This window comes from Coturnix japonica, chromosome 6 (genome assembly GCF_001577835.2).
Source record: "Coturnix japonica isolate 7356 chromosome 6, Coturnix japonica 2.1, whole genome shotgun sequence".
Taxonomy (NCBI): Eukaryota; Metazoa; Chordata; class Aves; order Galliformes; family Phasianidae; genus Coturnix; species Coturnix japonica.
In genome coordinates, this window is record NC_029521.1 from 16,765,357 (window position 1) to 16,781,060 (window position 15,704).

Here is a 15,704-nt window from a genome sequence, read left to right on the forward strand (position 1 = left end):
GAGGAAAGATCCCACTTTTGCATTTTGCATCTGGGAAATGTGAGTCATCACATCCACATTGGTACAAATCCAGGAACTGCAGGAAGGAAGGAAGGAAGCTTTGAAATGGGGGAGGGGGAGGGTGAAAGAGGGGGGACTGTTTCCATGTTGAACAAAGGGAGAGAGAAAGGTCAGCACTGTCCTGCTGAGGGCTGTGCGTGGGGAGTTACATTTCCAACTTCAAAGCTACTTCGGGTCCTGTGCAGAAAAGGGGATGCAGGAGAGAGGCTGAAACATCTCCACGCTTCTGTGCTCCAAACTCACCCACAGGGTTCTGTGCAACAGCTGAGAAACACCTTCCATTTTTTATATGGCCTTAGACAATGTTTTTGTTCTCCTACCTATCTCCTATCTAGAACTTCACTTCCAACTTTTTAATCAAGAACCGAAGTGTATTTTACTGTATTTTCATCTGCATTCTTACCTAGTGCTCAGAATTAATTCAATAGAGGTTTTTAAACATTATGCATTCTGCTACTCCAGAAGAAATGGAGTGTAAGCAGTGTGTGTGGGCAAAGCCCCAAGCACAGCAGCAAACAGATGGCTGAGGAAACCCAGAAGTGCAGTCACATTTCTGGGCAATCTAGGGACATTGCTCTGGTGGTATCTCCAAGCATCAAGACCAGAAGAACCATCCCCTCTGTGCTCTCGAGAAGCACAGGGCAGCCATCATCTGGAAAATTTACACTTCCCAGACTCTCCCTGAGTGCACACTGAGCCCTGAAAGGTGGGAAGGGTGAGCCATTTGTTCTCCATAAGTAGCCCACCAGTGAGTTACAACAATAATGTGCACTGCAGCTAAATATCCACACATGGCTCAGGGCTGCATGTTATCATTATTTCTGGATGCTGTTTTCAGGACCTTCTGGCAGCAGAACTTATTCAGAAAGTGTTCAAAGACAAGATTCGATGGAAGCTCCACGGGTTCTGATGATAACCACTATGGGTAACAAAACTTATATTTAATAGTTAAAAAGCATTTTCTAGGAGTCCGACGTATCTCAGAGGCATTGCTTCCGCATTCAATTTAACTTCAATTTAAATTCAATTTAATTCAATTTAACCCCAGCATACCTTTGCACCAACTGCCAGCCTTGCTTGCTGCTGTACATATTGGGCACCTGACATGTGTAGAGAGACCATGGCTACACACAGCTGCTCATACCTCTTATTTACATCACATCCTGAAATTCAAACCAGAACCAATAAAATCACAACAAAAACACCGGGAAAGGAGAGAAAAGAACCATTAATCCTTTGGCAAAAAAGTTGTGATGCTGACTGAAAGCAAATGCTGATGACCACTTCAGGTACTGTCTTCTCAGTTCGTTACTTCAACAAATGAAAGGAGCAGAAACTAATAAATACGATGAACAACAGTATAAAAGTGCTGCTTCATCTGCTACAAGTGCCAAGGAAAGGCAGCCAGCAGATGCTGCTCTGTGATGGCCTGCAGATTGCCAATACCACACTACAGCCAAGCAGCAGTTTCCCAATGGCTTCTGCACTGCATGCAAGGTACTTGATCATGTTTACAAATGAAGAGGGGACTCATCCCAGCTCCCTACTGAAATACATCAGCTGGCTCCCTGGGCAGCACCACAGCCCTCAGGCTCTGGGAAAAAGTCTGTTGCAAATTGCTGGCTCATCTTTAGTGCAGTAGAGACCAGCGGATGCTGAAACTGCCCACAGTAGTGCCTACCTTCCTGACGCCAGAGCTGCAAACCCACTTGTCAGCACAGCTGAGGCAGTGCTACAGCACCACAAGGCACAGAATGAAGTGGGGCTGACTGCAACTATTCAGCCCACAGAGACTCTCACTGTAGGGAAGGCTGTGCACAGGCTGCAGAACCCACCTGAGGTCCCAACTGGAGCCCCATCTTATAAGAAAGACAAGTACAGGAGATTGTAACTCACCCTCATGTACATGCTCCACGGGCTTAAGCAAGAGGAGGACAGAGGCCACACAAATGTCTTCACCCCGGGCTGCTGGCATGTGCTGGCAGCAGCTCACCCCCTGCTACACTGCAGCAACTGCAGGCAGCTCCGAAGAAGAAAGTACAGCTCTCTCCATGGTCCACTGAGCCACACAGCAAACATCTCTGATTCCAGTGAATAAAAAAACGGTGAGCAGCCTGTGCGCTGTGGGCTTTGGTTTTAAAGGGTCACACATTTCAGAGCGCTCCAGGTCACAGCTGGGAGCCACCGCATGCGGAAATGCCACAGCACAGCAGTCCCGCTGCTCCCAGCCCCACCTGCAAGGCACCCTCAGCCACACAGCGCCTGGGGGATGCAGCCAGCTCTTTTCAGGCTGCTGGAAAGAAACCCTTTTCCTCTTAGAAAGAATGGATAAAATGAAGGACTTTCTTCATTTGTTTGTTCTTAATCTACTTTTTAAAGCTACCAGATTATAAGACGATCCAAAGTGCAACTGTAAGAAAAGTAGTAAAAATCACATTTTTCTTAACTCAGTTTGTTTTAGCTTAGAGGGATGAGCAATTTCCCCTGTTAAGCACAGGCTGCCATAACACATCACTGTTCCTCCAAGCTCTGTGAACGTCAAAGTGTGCTGTCACCTCCAAGCACACACATCCCAGCAGTGGTGCCCCCCGAGCTCTCTTAGTGCTGGATCACAGCAGAGAAACGCTGTAGGAATAGGAACAAGGAGTCCTAGAGCTGCCTGCAAAAGCAGCAGCACTATCCAGACTGGAGTAAATCACTGAGATTATGGGAAGCTTACAGCCTGCTGGCTGCGGGGTCTCACGGTGCCAGTTACAGCCGTGCTGTTTGCATAACCCCCTCTGCCATGCAGAGTGTGGCTGCAGGTCTGCCCCACGCATTCAGCTCCGTGGGCACGTGTAGAAGAGAATCAGTTACACGCAGGTGGGATGAGAGGCACCCAAAGGGCTGCATCTCCCCTTGCAGAATCTTGTGTCTGTCCAGCACAGCCCAACCGCATTCACGAGACCTTTAAGACACCTGAGTCTATCGTCTACAAAATAAAGGCTTATCCCGCAAAAGGGCACAGATCAGACGAGGAGCGCTGAAGTTACACGCAACCAGATCCACGCGCCGCTAAAGCGGAACAACCGGGCGACGGCTCAGCGCTGCAGCGGAGCTCAGAGCCAACAGCTCGTGGTGCGGCACAGCGGACCGAGCGGAGCGAACGCGGTGACACCGCACGGAGCTGCCCGAGCCAGGGCTCCAGCAGCGGCCGTGCGCCCCCTCACCTGTCCTCGCTGTCCGGCCGCTCCCTTACGGCCGCTTATGCAACCGTACGTCCCAAGGACCGACGGCCAAACTTCTCCCCGAGGAAGCAAATGGTGTTTGGGCCAAAACATCTGAAAAATCCGCCCCCTGCCCGCGACCGAGCCGCGGGGCGCCGGCCCGGAACGCGAGCCCGCACGGTGCGGGGCCCCAGCGCGGTGCCCGCAGGTGGACCGGAGGAGGGGAGGGGTCCCGCGGCCGCCGCTCTCCCAGGGGCACCTTCAGCCTCCGACGTGGGAGCCCCGAGGGGGACGCTGAGAACATTCGATGAACGTCGAGCCGCCAGAAAGTGAAAGGTCTTATTAACAACGCGCGTTCTTCAGAACGCCTATATGAAATAAGGGGCGATTCAGTACATAAAGCGAATGAAGGCTAATACTCACCGTGCCCTCTGGCATTCTTTCTCGCCCAGCGATCCCCTGCCCTCAGCCCGCCCAGCACGGCGCCCCCTCCCCAAGCCGAGCTGTGCGATGCGCGTGTGCCGAGCGCTGCCCCGCGGGCACCCGGCGCTGTGCGGGGCGATCACCGCCGCACCTCCCCGCAGCGCCCATTGGGACGGGACCGCCCCGCTCCTCCCGCTGCGGTGGGCAGCGCCCGGGACCCCGCGTATGTGGAGCGGAGTGCAGCCTTTCCCAGCGGCTCTCATATCCTTCTTGTTAAATAGGGGAAAAACAAAACAAAACGAAGTTCTCTCGTGCAAAGAACCCGAAGCACTACTGATGTTTTATTTAGCTGCCTGCCTGGCTTTACAACTTGAATTGCACTTATGCGTGCACACGCAATTTCCACACAGAACGGTGAGGCTCACGGCTAATTTACCAGTTGATGCATCAGAGCTGGGTGTACACCAACACCTGTGCTGACATGGCCCTGGCACAGCTCCACATCATTAGGAGCTGCACTGCTGCCCACTGCGTTTTACATGTCTAAACTCAACACAAAGGCACAGACCAGGGCAGCCATGCAGGGACTGCAGCGGGCTTTGGACCCTCAACTGGGAACAAGTTTCAAATTCCAGCAGCCCTTTGTTTATCCAAGGAGATAAACCACGCCGGCTGCTGGACACGCCAGGGGCTGTCTGCCGGGGGCTGGAGAATAGCAGGGCCTTGATCAGAGGGACACCACTACCCTGGGACAAGTCCCACAAAAACCAAGACACTGCACAGGCTTTTCCCCTCCCTGCTGCCCTGCAGGCAGTCCCTGTACGGTGCTGGGAGTGGGCAGCTGGGAGCTCCAGGAGATCCCAAACCCCTCTGCTTCTTGGTGTGGGCCACAGACAGGGAAAGAGTCCAAGAGGTGACCTGGTGCAGGGCTATGGAGCTGCACTCAGCTCCCTGTGCCCAGGGGATGCAGCTGTGTCCCCTCTGCTCTGCTGTGCAATAGTGGCATGGTGTAACTCATTGCCCTGCTCTCAGCCTCCCAGGGGGCCAGGATCATGCTGTCACCCCTCTCACCAAGGTGCCATAGAAGCACAGCCCTGCACGGGGGTGTCTGACCCTGGCTGAGGACACCACATCTGGGAGGGGCCTCCTTTGGGTCCTGTGCAAACAAGAGTAATATCTTCACACTCTTTTATACAACTGCCAAAGTAGAAAAGAAGTAAAAATCAGGAACAATAACACTAGAACTTACCAGGTGAGATGTGCCTTTGGAGGACGACCATGCGCTGTTGTACAGCTGATGAATGGCATTTGGACAACACTTTCAGACACAAGGTTTGAATTTTGGGTGGTCCTTTGTAGAGCCAGGCATTGGACTCGATGACAGTTGTAGGTTCCTTCCAACTTGGGATATTCTGTTTCTGTGGTCACTAACATTTGGATCTACCACCTTTGGCACCACTTGGTCAATGGGACACAGCTTCCCTGACACCCCAGTATTAAGGCAATTACACCCCAGGCTGGACACAGACAAACCATGCCCCCACAGACCAAGCCTGGCAGACTCCCAGCCAGGAGGTGAGGCTCTCACCACCACTCACCAGCACAGGCTGCTTCCTGGGCACAAGGCTGAGCTGTGCTGCTTAGGTACACACAGGGCTCCAGCAGAAGGTCAGGAGACTGCGAGATCCTCAAAGCACGTGGTTGTATAATCCATGCATGGAATCTGGAGTAAGAAAATAGGAGAACGTGTAGTTGTATTCGACAGCCTCCTCACTATTCAAACTGATGGTTCCTGCAAAACAAGGACATTATACAGTATTAAACCAAAAGACCCATTTGAAAACAGCCCACTTTCTAACAGCACCCAGGATGAGATGCTCCTACATTATTCTGCCTAAACACATCTCATGAGAATATTTGCAAGTTTTGCTAGACACGGTCTCTCTCCTTGACATACGCTCAGTAGAGTAGATGAGGAAAGCACACCATTTCCATGGCTCTACAAATGTTCGTGGCATCATTTTTCTCCTCTCCCTACTGGATGATAGGTGCTTTTGCTATGCTCTTCTGCAGAGGTATCAGCAGCTCAGCACCCACACCCCCACCTACAGCAGCTTCTGGGCCAAAGGAGGAGGAGCTCTGTCCCTCTGAAGAGCTCATGTAAAGGCTGATCCAGGCTGCAGAGCCTGTGGGCAGCACAGGTCCTTACCTAACCCTGCAAGAGCACACAGCACCAGATGACAGGTGATGGTGAGCTGCCTCCCATCTCCAGAATGTACATTAGAGACAGAACCCAGGCTGCACCCCACGCACTCTCTCCCTCCATCCCCCGTGGCACAGTGCAGTCCCTGGGGCATTCTCCACTCCACTTCTGCTGTAAAATGCACAAGAGAACTGCTAGCCCTGATTGCACCCAGTGTTTTACTGCCCGACTGTTGTGTTTGTTTACAGCTAGGGGAAGAGGTTCGTTGTTTTAAATGTTAATATCCTCCTTTAAATAAAATATGCCCATTGATAATGTCTAGAGCAAACATTTGCAGAGCTAACAAACTGGGAAAACATTGTCATCTTACCCAGAGAGAAAGTTGCAAGCACCAAAGTGCTGTTTGACTTGGAGGCGCACCAGGGGGCTCCAGGGCCGCTTATGCAACACACAACCTTCAGTTATTTATTTTATTCCGTGCATGTGCAAGCGGGCTGCTGGGCTTCTTTCTCCCTCTGTTTGCTTTTTCTCTTTAACTTGAGCATGTGTGGACAGAGACCTAAAGCAGAGCCAGGAACACCAAAAGCCAAGCACTGCGTGTAGCAAGGGAGCCGGGCGGCAGTGCCACCTAGTGGGGGACAGGGCACGACCCTCGGGAGGAGGTGGAAGGCATCACTTCAACACCGGGAGCTGTCGGCACAAACCTGCCTTTGCACCTGTTCCTCCTGCCGTAGGGCTTCACAGACATCGCACGTCTTGCAGCAGAGATAAGGGACTTCAAAACATACGGGGCTTCTGTGGTTTCTCGCGTGAGGGAGGAGAGGGAGAAAAATCGGTTCCTGAGTGTTTTCTGCCCTACCTGTAAAGAGGAAGAGCAGCTGCAGGGTGCTGGGTTGACAGCTCTGGTTCTTTCACAGTGCTCTTCCTTCTTCAAAGAGGCAAAACTGTGCAGCACAGCCGCAGGGACTTTGAGCTGCTGGGATGTAAGACAAAGAAAGAATTTACTTCCTGGGCTAAAAAGAGAGGACAAAGCCGATGGAATTCAGGACAGTGCTTTTGGCTTATCTAGCAAATATTTCTACTAATTTTCTTTTGCGCAGCCTTCTGTAGCCAAGTGCAATATGCAGGGCGCTAGCTGCTAACAGCGTGCTCCATGCCTGCATCCTGAGAACAGCGTGCAGTTGTTTATTTATTCAAATAACACCAGGGGTGAAGTTGCTCAAAACAAAACAATTCTACTTAAAAGGAATGAATATTTCTTTTAAATTCATTCAGCATTTGGTGATTCAGCTATCTTTGAAAATGGAAGACTCGTTTGCTCCTTTTTAGTTCATTATGTCAGCCAGGTGGTAACAGATTTATGCAAAGATACTTTAATTGCAACTTCGCAGCTGGCAGAGCTGTTTAACAGCTTGCAGGACAAGAGTACTGATAGCACAACTGTGCTGCTGGCTCTGGGCACTGAGTGCCTCATCCTTACACACACATTCCCACCTCCATCTCTCCCACACTTACTGTGACCCACAAGATGGGAATGGCCAATTGGCCAATATCTTTGTGTACTTACCTAACAGGTAAAAATGCCAAATCAAATCGCAATTTCCCTACAGCCACACCACTTTGTGTGCACCACCGCTTCTGTTGCAGTGACACTGTGCACTGCCACAGCAGTGACTGTTCCTGATGGGGCCATCTTGCCCTAAGCATTGCTCTCTGATGCATACAGCCGAGGGATGGGGCCATTCGGATTCCACAGCTTGCAGCACAATGGATGGATCAGAAGACTTTGCAGTGGTGAAGCAGGCAACATGGAAAGAAGTGGGGAAGCACTCTGATCCCTCACAGTCAAGTAAGCAGAATTCCTTTGGGACAGAAGCGACGCGCTGCTGCTCTCAGTGTGACACAGTGCCACCTCTGGCAGTGGCAATCCTTTGCCCTCTGCCAATTCTGGATCTTGGTGCTCTGTAGCTGCCCTGCAGCGTTCAGGACCGATGCTGGCATGGTGCTGGCTGCAGGACCCTCAGTGCCCTGGAGCTGCCACCCCTCACACGGCCACCTGTGCTGCACTGCTACACATAGTAGCAGCCCCATCCTACCAGCAACATCACTGGTTCTGATCCAAATCCACTTTGAGGCCAGCGCACCCTTGCTGAACTTCTCAAGTACTGACATGGGCAACAGCTGTTCAAGACCAGGCCATTGCTTTCTTGAGAGAGCACATCTGTGTCCAAACTTTGGCAACTAGATTCAATTATTAATTTGCTTCTTCTCATTGAGGCTTTTTGGAGAGAGAGGCACATAGGTTTGAAGGACAGTTACTGTATTCAGGGTCACAGTCCCTCCATCTCTCTGCACCACATTAATGCTCATCTACTACTGAGTTCCAGTCAGCACCAGAGAACCAGAAATTGGGTTCAGTTTTTAGGTTTGAATAAGCACTTACTGTCCAGGACATGCTGGAGTCCCAATATCCTTTACCTCCTAGGCAGAGACACAAAAGAGACTGTGGTCTTTTTCCTAGCACATAGTTCGTTTTAACCCACATTCAAAGATACCTTGTACTTTGAAAACAGATTCCAGTAGAACTCATTAGACTGGAAACAATCACAGATGTTTGTTTTGTCACCAGTTCAACCCCATATGGCTCTCCCACCCCTACGTTTCTGTTGTGTCCTGCCAAAACTCACTTGAAAGCATCTTGTGACAGTTTTAACGAGAACATCAGCACTGCTTCCCCTGAAACACCAGGACAGCTTTGCTAAGGTTGGAATGCACCACAAACACACCACTTGCCCAGGAAGCCAGGTCCTTGGGCTGTCCCCAGGCATCCCATACTTGTCTTCTTTACTACATCTGATCAGAAATAACAAGCCCGGGTGCATTAACCTAGCTTCTAACAGATCTCAATTTCAATATCAATAATTTCAATATTTCAATTTCAATAATTGTCAATATCAAGACAAGTATTTAGAATACGTAATACATACATACAATCATTCTAGTTGAAAGGGACGTTTAAAGGCCATCCAGTCCAACTCCCCTGTAATGAACAGATACCTACAGCTCAGTCATGTAGCTCAGAGTCCCTTCCAGCCTGATCTTGGATGTCTTCAAGGATGGGGAATCCACCATATCTCTAGGTAACCAGTTCCAGTGCATCACCCTGACTGTAACTTCTTCATGTCCAATCTATTTCTCCCCCTTTAAGTTTGAAAACATTTCCCCTTGTTCTCTCACAGCAGACCATGCTGAAGTCTGTTCTCTTCCTCATTACAGACCCCTCTAGATACTCAAAAGGCTGCTCCCAGGTCCCCCATTTCTCTTCTACAGGCTGCACAGCCCCAACTCTCTCAGCCTGTTCTTGTAGTGGAAACTTAATCTGCAGACTCACTGATCTTCCCCAGGGAAGTCTGCTCCTTCACTCATACTGTTCTCAAATCAAAGATTCAAGGATCTGAGCACTTCTAGGTTCTTTATACAGACCTACATTGTGGTGGTGCAATGGAGCTTCTCCTGCTCAAAACAGAAGGGATGAAGGAAGGCAATGCTTAGATAAACAAAAAAGATAAACAAGCAAATTACTGGAGTGGCAGATTCGCAGGAGAGCGCTGCAGGGGAAAGAAAATATGCTGACTTCAGATTTCAAGACAAGGAAATACCTTTACAGGCAGTGCAGAACTCTTCTTCTTTACAAAAGTTGAAATTTAACCTACAACATAGTTTTCTTCTTACACCAGGCTCTTCCAGTTTCTCCTATTTAGTGACTTATCTTAATCCAACATCCTATTCATTGTAGCTATTCTTTTTACCAACCAAATCACAGAATGACCCAGGTTGGAAGGGAATGGGTTGGAATGGGAATCAACCCATTTGTATTGTTAGTATATTTTTCCAGTCTCCCTACTACGACAGCTGACATACCACGCGTTTTAAATCTCAATTCAGCATTTTGAAGTTGGTTTCATTTTGTGCTTCTCTTAAAACAGCTGTGATTAACTTACCTGACAGTCCCTGTAATTCTATAGCTAACATGTGCTTTTCTTCTGCAACCACACAACCTGAATTAGTGCTTATTGCACAATGTGCTTATGTGTTTGCCTGAATGACATGCTGGGGTTTTTAGTTTGGACCTAAGAATCTGCATCATAAAAGAAAGTGCTACTTCATACTTAAGCAACATTTCAGTCTTTCATCACTGAACTATAAATGCTGATACAGGGATGCCTGAGTGACAGATACATCCAAATCAGATCCTCTTAAAAAAAGGAGGAGAAAGAGATCAAATCTCTTTTTAAGTAGGGGAATAAAACCACCAAGAAAACACCACCTACAGCCCCACCCCATAACCACTAAGCTGCCATGAGCACCATCCTTAAAGCCGAGTAAACCCCTATTACTTATGTTATGCTTCCCTCTACTGTTTCATCCAGGAAGTGCGGTCACCTCTCCTAGAGTGGTTAAACAAAGCTACAAAAAGGTAACTTTCAAAAAACCCTGCATGTTCATTTACTCCTTTATATATAAATAATACAGACTGAACTAAAAAGGTATTCATGCATTTTGTAAATACTAATTCGAAGAAACAGTTGATGATTTGACAAAACAAACTATTCACTTAAAAAAACCATCTTCAGAGCTAAGTGTGACCTGCATCATCTTTGCATTTGGAAGTTTGATGGCTGGAATTACCTTGTCCTGAATCAACGTCAGTAGAAGATTCTACCTCAAAGATCCTGCACCTGACCTCCATACGTACAGATCTGTTTCTTCTGAATATTCCTTTAAAAATGAACAAGTATTTAAGTTGCTGCTAAAACTTGTAAATAAGCTTAATAAAAGTTTCATTTTGCCCATGAAAAATGTGAGGCACTGAGAAGTGTTCCCATCTATCTCACATTAAGTGCTGCGTGAGACATCATCTGCAACATGCTAACGTTCTGCTGTTGCTATTTACAACCTATGAAAAAAAAGGCAAGAAAGCTTCAAAGGCCGAAGAAATATAACAGAAGAATTAAAAAGTGAAGCACCAAAGAATTACCACAGAAACAATATGTCATACATCACAAAGCAGTTACTTGTGTCATGTAACTGACTCCAAGAAATGAATACCACAGACGCATTAAAGTCATCAAAACAGTGGTGGTCTTTATTTCCATCAGACATGTTAACAATTGGGTTAGTATGAATTCATTTCACCATCTGTGAGATATGGAAATTAATGATTATTAAAAAAGTGAATAACCCCCCCCTTCCAAAAATATATTGGATAATACACGTGTCTGAATTTTAGACCGTCCCTCCGATGAGCCCTTTATGTTATGTGACATGACACACAGTTCTACAAGACAAAACAAGCTGTGGACTTCTTCAGCCTCTGATTCATGAGCCTTCAAGGTGCCTAGGGAAAGCAAGCTTTCCCACACTATGCAGCTGAGTACATAGATTTCAGAAGGGTCTCACCTCAATAGAGAGGTCCACCAGTCAAACCAAGGTAGAAAATAACTTACTGGAACATACACTTAAACCTTGGTGTCCTGCAGGGAAAGCAAGCCTTAGCTTGAAAACAGAAAATGCATCAGTAATAATCTTTCTAGCTTTATAAGCTGGGCTTTGGATAATGCAGTTAATGCTTGTTGATCACCAACAACTTAGGAATCACAGACTACAGAAAAGTCTTCAAATAAATTGAAGTAATCTCCTCCCTTTCCCATCTATCACCAAGTACGTACCATATAAATAACTACCATACTACAGAGCTCCCCAGACTAAGCAGACTTCCAACAGTAACAGGATTTCATTTTAGTGTCAAGTTAGCAGCCTGTTCCTGATCCTGAAAATCAGGACAACTGAAGAATTAACCTTTAATCACACACTCCCTCTTCTCCTGAGGTTTTCTTGGGGTCTTGCCAAGAAACTCCCATAGCCACAGGAAGCCTGTACTTAATTTATTTTTTTGGCAGGGTGAGGGAAAGGTGTTAAATAAAAGCATCTCATCTAAAGAGAAAAGGCAACAAATCAATGACGAGTTTTCACAGTAAAATGCATCAGCTTTGTAGTTTCATTTGAAACCAAGAACAAATCATGAAACGTCATGAAAATAAGAAAAAAATCTCCTAGAGTGATTACTAAATGAAGTTAAAATTACCACACTAATCAGTAAACCCCAGAAGAAAAGCAGATGCCTTATATCACAGGTCCTACATTAAACAGTATACAGTTAAAATAATTCCATAAACTCTGTTATGTTTGGCAACGTTGCACATTTTCCCCCTAAAAAATACAGTGTACAGAAAAAAAATCTCAGTATTCCCAGTATGAACTCCGAAGTATAAGCTCAAAACCCAGAAGTTAAAGATCAGCTAAAAGGATTTTAAATTATTTACAAATCCAGCAGGTAGAACTATCATAATGGCTTCATTTCCATCCTTGTAGTGGCTTTCACTCTTATCCAGCAGCATCTGCAGTAGAAATCTCTTCACACAGCTTCATCATTGATCATCTGTCATTTTAAGCAATTCTAAAAGCGCCCCAACAGCTCCAAAATAACCCTTTAAACAAGACAAGAAAACAAAACTGATCAAACTCCCAAATTAGACACACGAACATGTAAAGCCTCCCATTTTAGTAATGCAATTAAAAAGACCTTTCTTACAAGATAAACCCTGATGCATCACATATTTTCTGTATCTCCATTACAGTACAATATGATCTTGTTTAAGCCCAAGAGAGTGTTATATCAAGGAAAGTATTATACAGTTCTCTAAAACAGTAAAAAATATATACGTACACACACACACATATAAAACTACAGAACCCCTGTAAAGATGCTGTATGGAGGCAGTGCGGTTTCCCTTATAAACACAGCCACCTGACAATCCCCTTAAAGCATCTGCCAAAATCCATTCTAGTTGAGGTTTATAGGGAACAGCCCACAGCAGGGCACATTTGGTACCAGGGTCAGGAAGCAGACTAAGATGTGCAACATTTAGCAATGAATAACGCAAGATTAGTGGTGAACCCAGGAAGTCAAGGAGGGGTATTTTTCAATGAACCCATAAGGAAATATTTATGCAGAACTTGTGCTTTCACTCTGAAGCAACATCATGAAAATTCTCCCCTTCAACTCCATCAAAAATCCAAAAACCAGAAGACCTTTTCCTTACCAACAGCACTTCAGCACTTATTTCCTTACCTCATGTTCCAAGAACAGAGCTTTCAGCTGTCCCTTCGACCAGTAATCCATAGCATATGCTAGCACCTTCATTGAAATCATATTAATTCTGAGAAAGTTCCCAACAAATACCACTTTGTCGATGTTCTGTAAAATTGAAAAGCAGATCAGCAAAACTTAAGATTCAGCTGCACTTTTTGTCTCATTCAACAAGTACTTCTGCCTCTACTATGAAGCTATATGGGTATTTTGAGTTACATTTCTGGTCTGCAGACAGAGAAGTCTCAAAATAATTCTAGTTATTGACCACCACTATAAATGTTGCAAGAAAAGAAGCAAAGATTTATTCCAAAGAGTGAGAGACTGGTAAAGCAGATGGGGAATTTTTGCTCAGAAGCACATGACCTAAGCTTCCACAAGAGTACTGAGGGAACATTAGAAATACATCATTAAGAAGATTCATAACTCTAGAGAAAGTTAACACATTAAGCTGCTGTTATCAGAAATTTAAGCAAGAAGAACTTAACACGAAGTATAGAAATTATTAAAAACTTAATAGTCACATTTGTCGATTAGAATAGCATTGCGTATTAACGTGCAAGTTTCCTATCAGCTCTCTTTTCCAACATTAACAATCTCTAACTGTGAAATCAAGGCATCTCCTATCAACTAGAACTGACAAGAAAACAGCTTCAGCATTTTTCAGAATTTAGAAAATGAGCTACTTTATCTCTTAAGAGAGTCTTGCCAGCTTACTTTGGAATTGTTCACAGCTGAAGTATTTGAAGTTGAAAGACAGAAGCTTTAATTCATAAGGGCTGGTGATGAAACACTTGCTTAAGCTAACCAAACTATAGCATCCTGGCAATGATATGCACTCTTCCACTCTGGGGTTTTGGCTCAACTATTCAACTGCCCTGCAGTAGAAAACTGTAGTATACCTTTGAGTAAGGCATGTATTACATACACACATATTTGTCAGTTTAACTGAACACTGGAATTTATCAATAATGCAAGAAAATCCATCCTGCACATACTTTCACAAGAAGGCTTGTAGAGATGCTTACATGCTCTGCTAGTGTGAGTAGTGTAAACCAAGCAGATTGGTTTCCTTTATGTAGATCTGCTGTGCCTAGAACAAACTGTTTCCAATGATGTGCAGCCAAACAGTTCCAGGCTACAGAATTTTTCTACTCTCCTGCCAACTTTGTGCAAGTAAACTTTCCTTTGAAGTTCTGCAGGCCAAGTATTTCATTTATTCCCCAGCCTCATTTTTTCCTGCACACATGCAAGTCATTTTCAGTACAACATTAAGGCTGCAATCACTGAAAAAAATTATGAAAACTCATGCTTCAGGGCATAAATTGATTTTGTCAAAGTGAGCTTCACTATAACCCTAATCTAATACACTCAACATTTCACAAAATAATAGCAAATTCAACTGTTTTCTAAGCATACAGCTCTCATTTGGCTATTTCATTCACCAGACCTGTTGCAAGTTAGAGCTGTATCTCGTAAAAACAACTCAGGTGTCTGGAGTATTTATCAGAACAATAGCTTTCTTTGAGGAAAAAGTAATGTTGTCTAGAAAGTAGCTGCCATGCAACAATACACCACATTTGAAGCCTTTGTAAATAACATACAAAGCCACTGAATTAAGTTTTATTTTATTAAAGCCACAGAAGAAATTTCTCAAACGTTGGGTAAATTTTACTTTGACGTTGTCTAGGACTCAATATATCAAACTACTCTTCTCCATAAAATGCTGCGAATCACACCTAGCTCTTATGTAAGTCTGTCCACAAAACATAAAAGTTAGCAACTTCTTCACCATGACTCAGAAGCATTAGTTTCATTAGTAGCCTATTTCTTCCTCTGAATGCATCACACGCTGTTCCCTGCTGCAACTCTCCATGCTTTGATAGCCCTGTACAATGCTGCTTGAACTCCATGCCACAAGGCAACACTGTAAAGAAGCTGAAAGCAAAGAGAAGACTTGAAAGAGAATCATCAGGACTGAAAAAAGTCAAGCTGCCAAAAAAAATAGTACGTAGCCACTTTTCACAATGAAGTGAGGTTACCACTAGAATTTAATGCGCACACACAGACGTCTGTTGTTCAAAGTATTTTATAAGTGGCTATAGAAAATGATATTAGCAACAAACACTTATCGGCATACAAAGTTAACCAACAGAATCAAAGTAAAAAGTCAATGGTATAGAAATGCTGAGGAGATTTAGCAGCTGAATCAAAAATGGTAGCTGAAATTTGAGATTCAAAAAGTAAAGTAACAGATGGAGGGAAGAAAGATTTCAGTACTCAGACACATCAGTAAGTTCTAGATCAGCCACTACCACTCAAGAAAGGCTGTGATTAAGTGACAAGTTATTAACTACCTGCTATTTCTCAAAGCAACAACAATGAAAAAAAGCACCCAATGAAGCGATCAGACGCTGGTTTGGGAGTTTGTTTGGGGTTTGGGATTACTTCTTTTAAAAAATTTTAAAAAGCACTCTTTCTTTTTAATAGAGAGTTCTGCAGAGCTAAAAACAGCAAATGAAAAAAGAAAACAGGCAAGTTTCTGGAGATGAGACAGAAAGAGATCAGTTATTGTATAATAACGAAGGGTGGAACTTATAGC

The 15,704-nt window shown here is 45.1% G+C and overlaps 2 protein-coding genes across 16 annotated transcripts in view; both read right to left on the reverse strand.

The window, feature by feature from the left end:
- SLC16A12 (solute carrier family 16 member 12) overlaps nt 1–6,047 on the reverse strand; it is a 29,151-nt gene extending 23,104 nt beyond the window's left edge. For 2 of the 12 annotated variants that reach the window (XM_032445254.1, XM_032445247.1), the window contains exon 1: nt 3,690–3,809. The gene's annotated coding sequence lies outside the window, so the exon portion shown is untranslated. Of the gene's footprint in view, nt 1–1,956; nt 2,170–3,269; nt 3,366–3,689; nt 3,810–4,938; nt 5,260–5,287; nt 5,482–5,675; nt 5,763–5,898 lie in introns of those variants that run through there. The other 10 variants (XM_015866741.2, XM_032445248.1, XM_032445256.1 and 7 more) reach the window with 9 other exon arrangements.
- A 4,964-nt stretch (nt 6,048–11,011) lies between these two features.
- The window catches only part of PANK1 (pantothenate kinase 1), a 42,341-nt gene continuing 37,648 nt past the window's right edge, over nt 11,012–15,704 (reverse strand). For all 4 annotated transcript variants that reach the window (XM_015866785.2, XM_015866783.2, XM_015866784.2 and 1 more), the window contains 2 exons: nt 13,085–13,210; nt 11,012–12,440 (listed from right to left, as the gene is read on the reverse strand). In XM_015866785.2, coding sequence (XP_015722271.1) covers nt 12,381–12,440; nt 13,085–13,210 — 186 coding nt within the window. In that variant the 3' untranslated portion in view covers nt 11,012–12,380. The remainder of the gene's footprint in view (nt 12,441–13,084; nt 13,211–15,704) is intronic.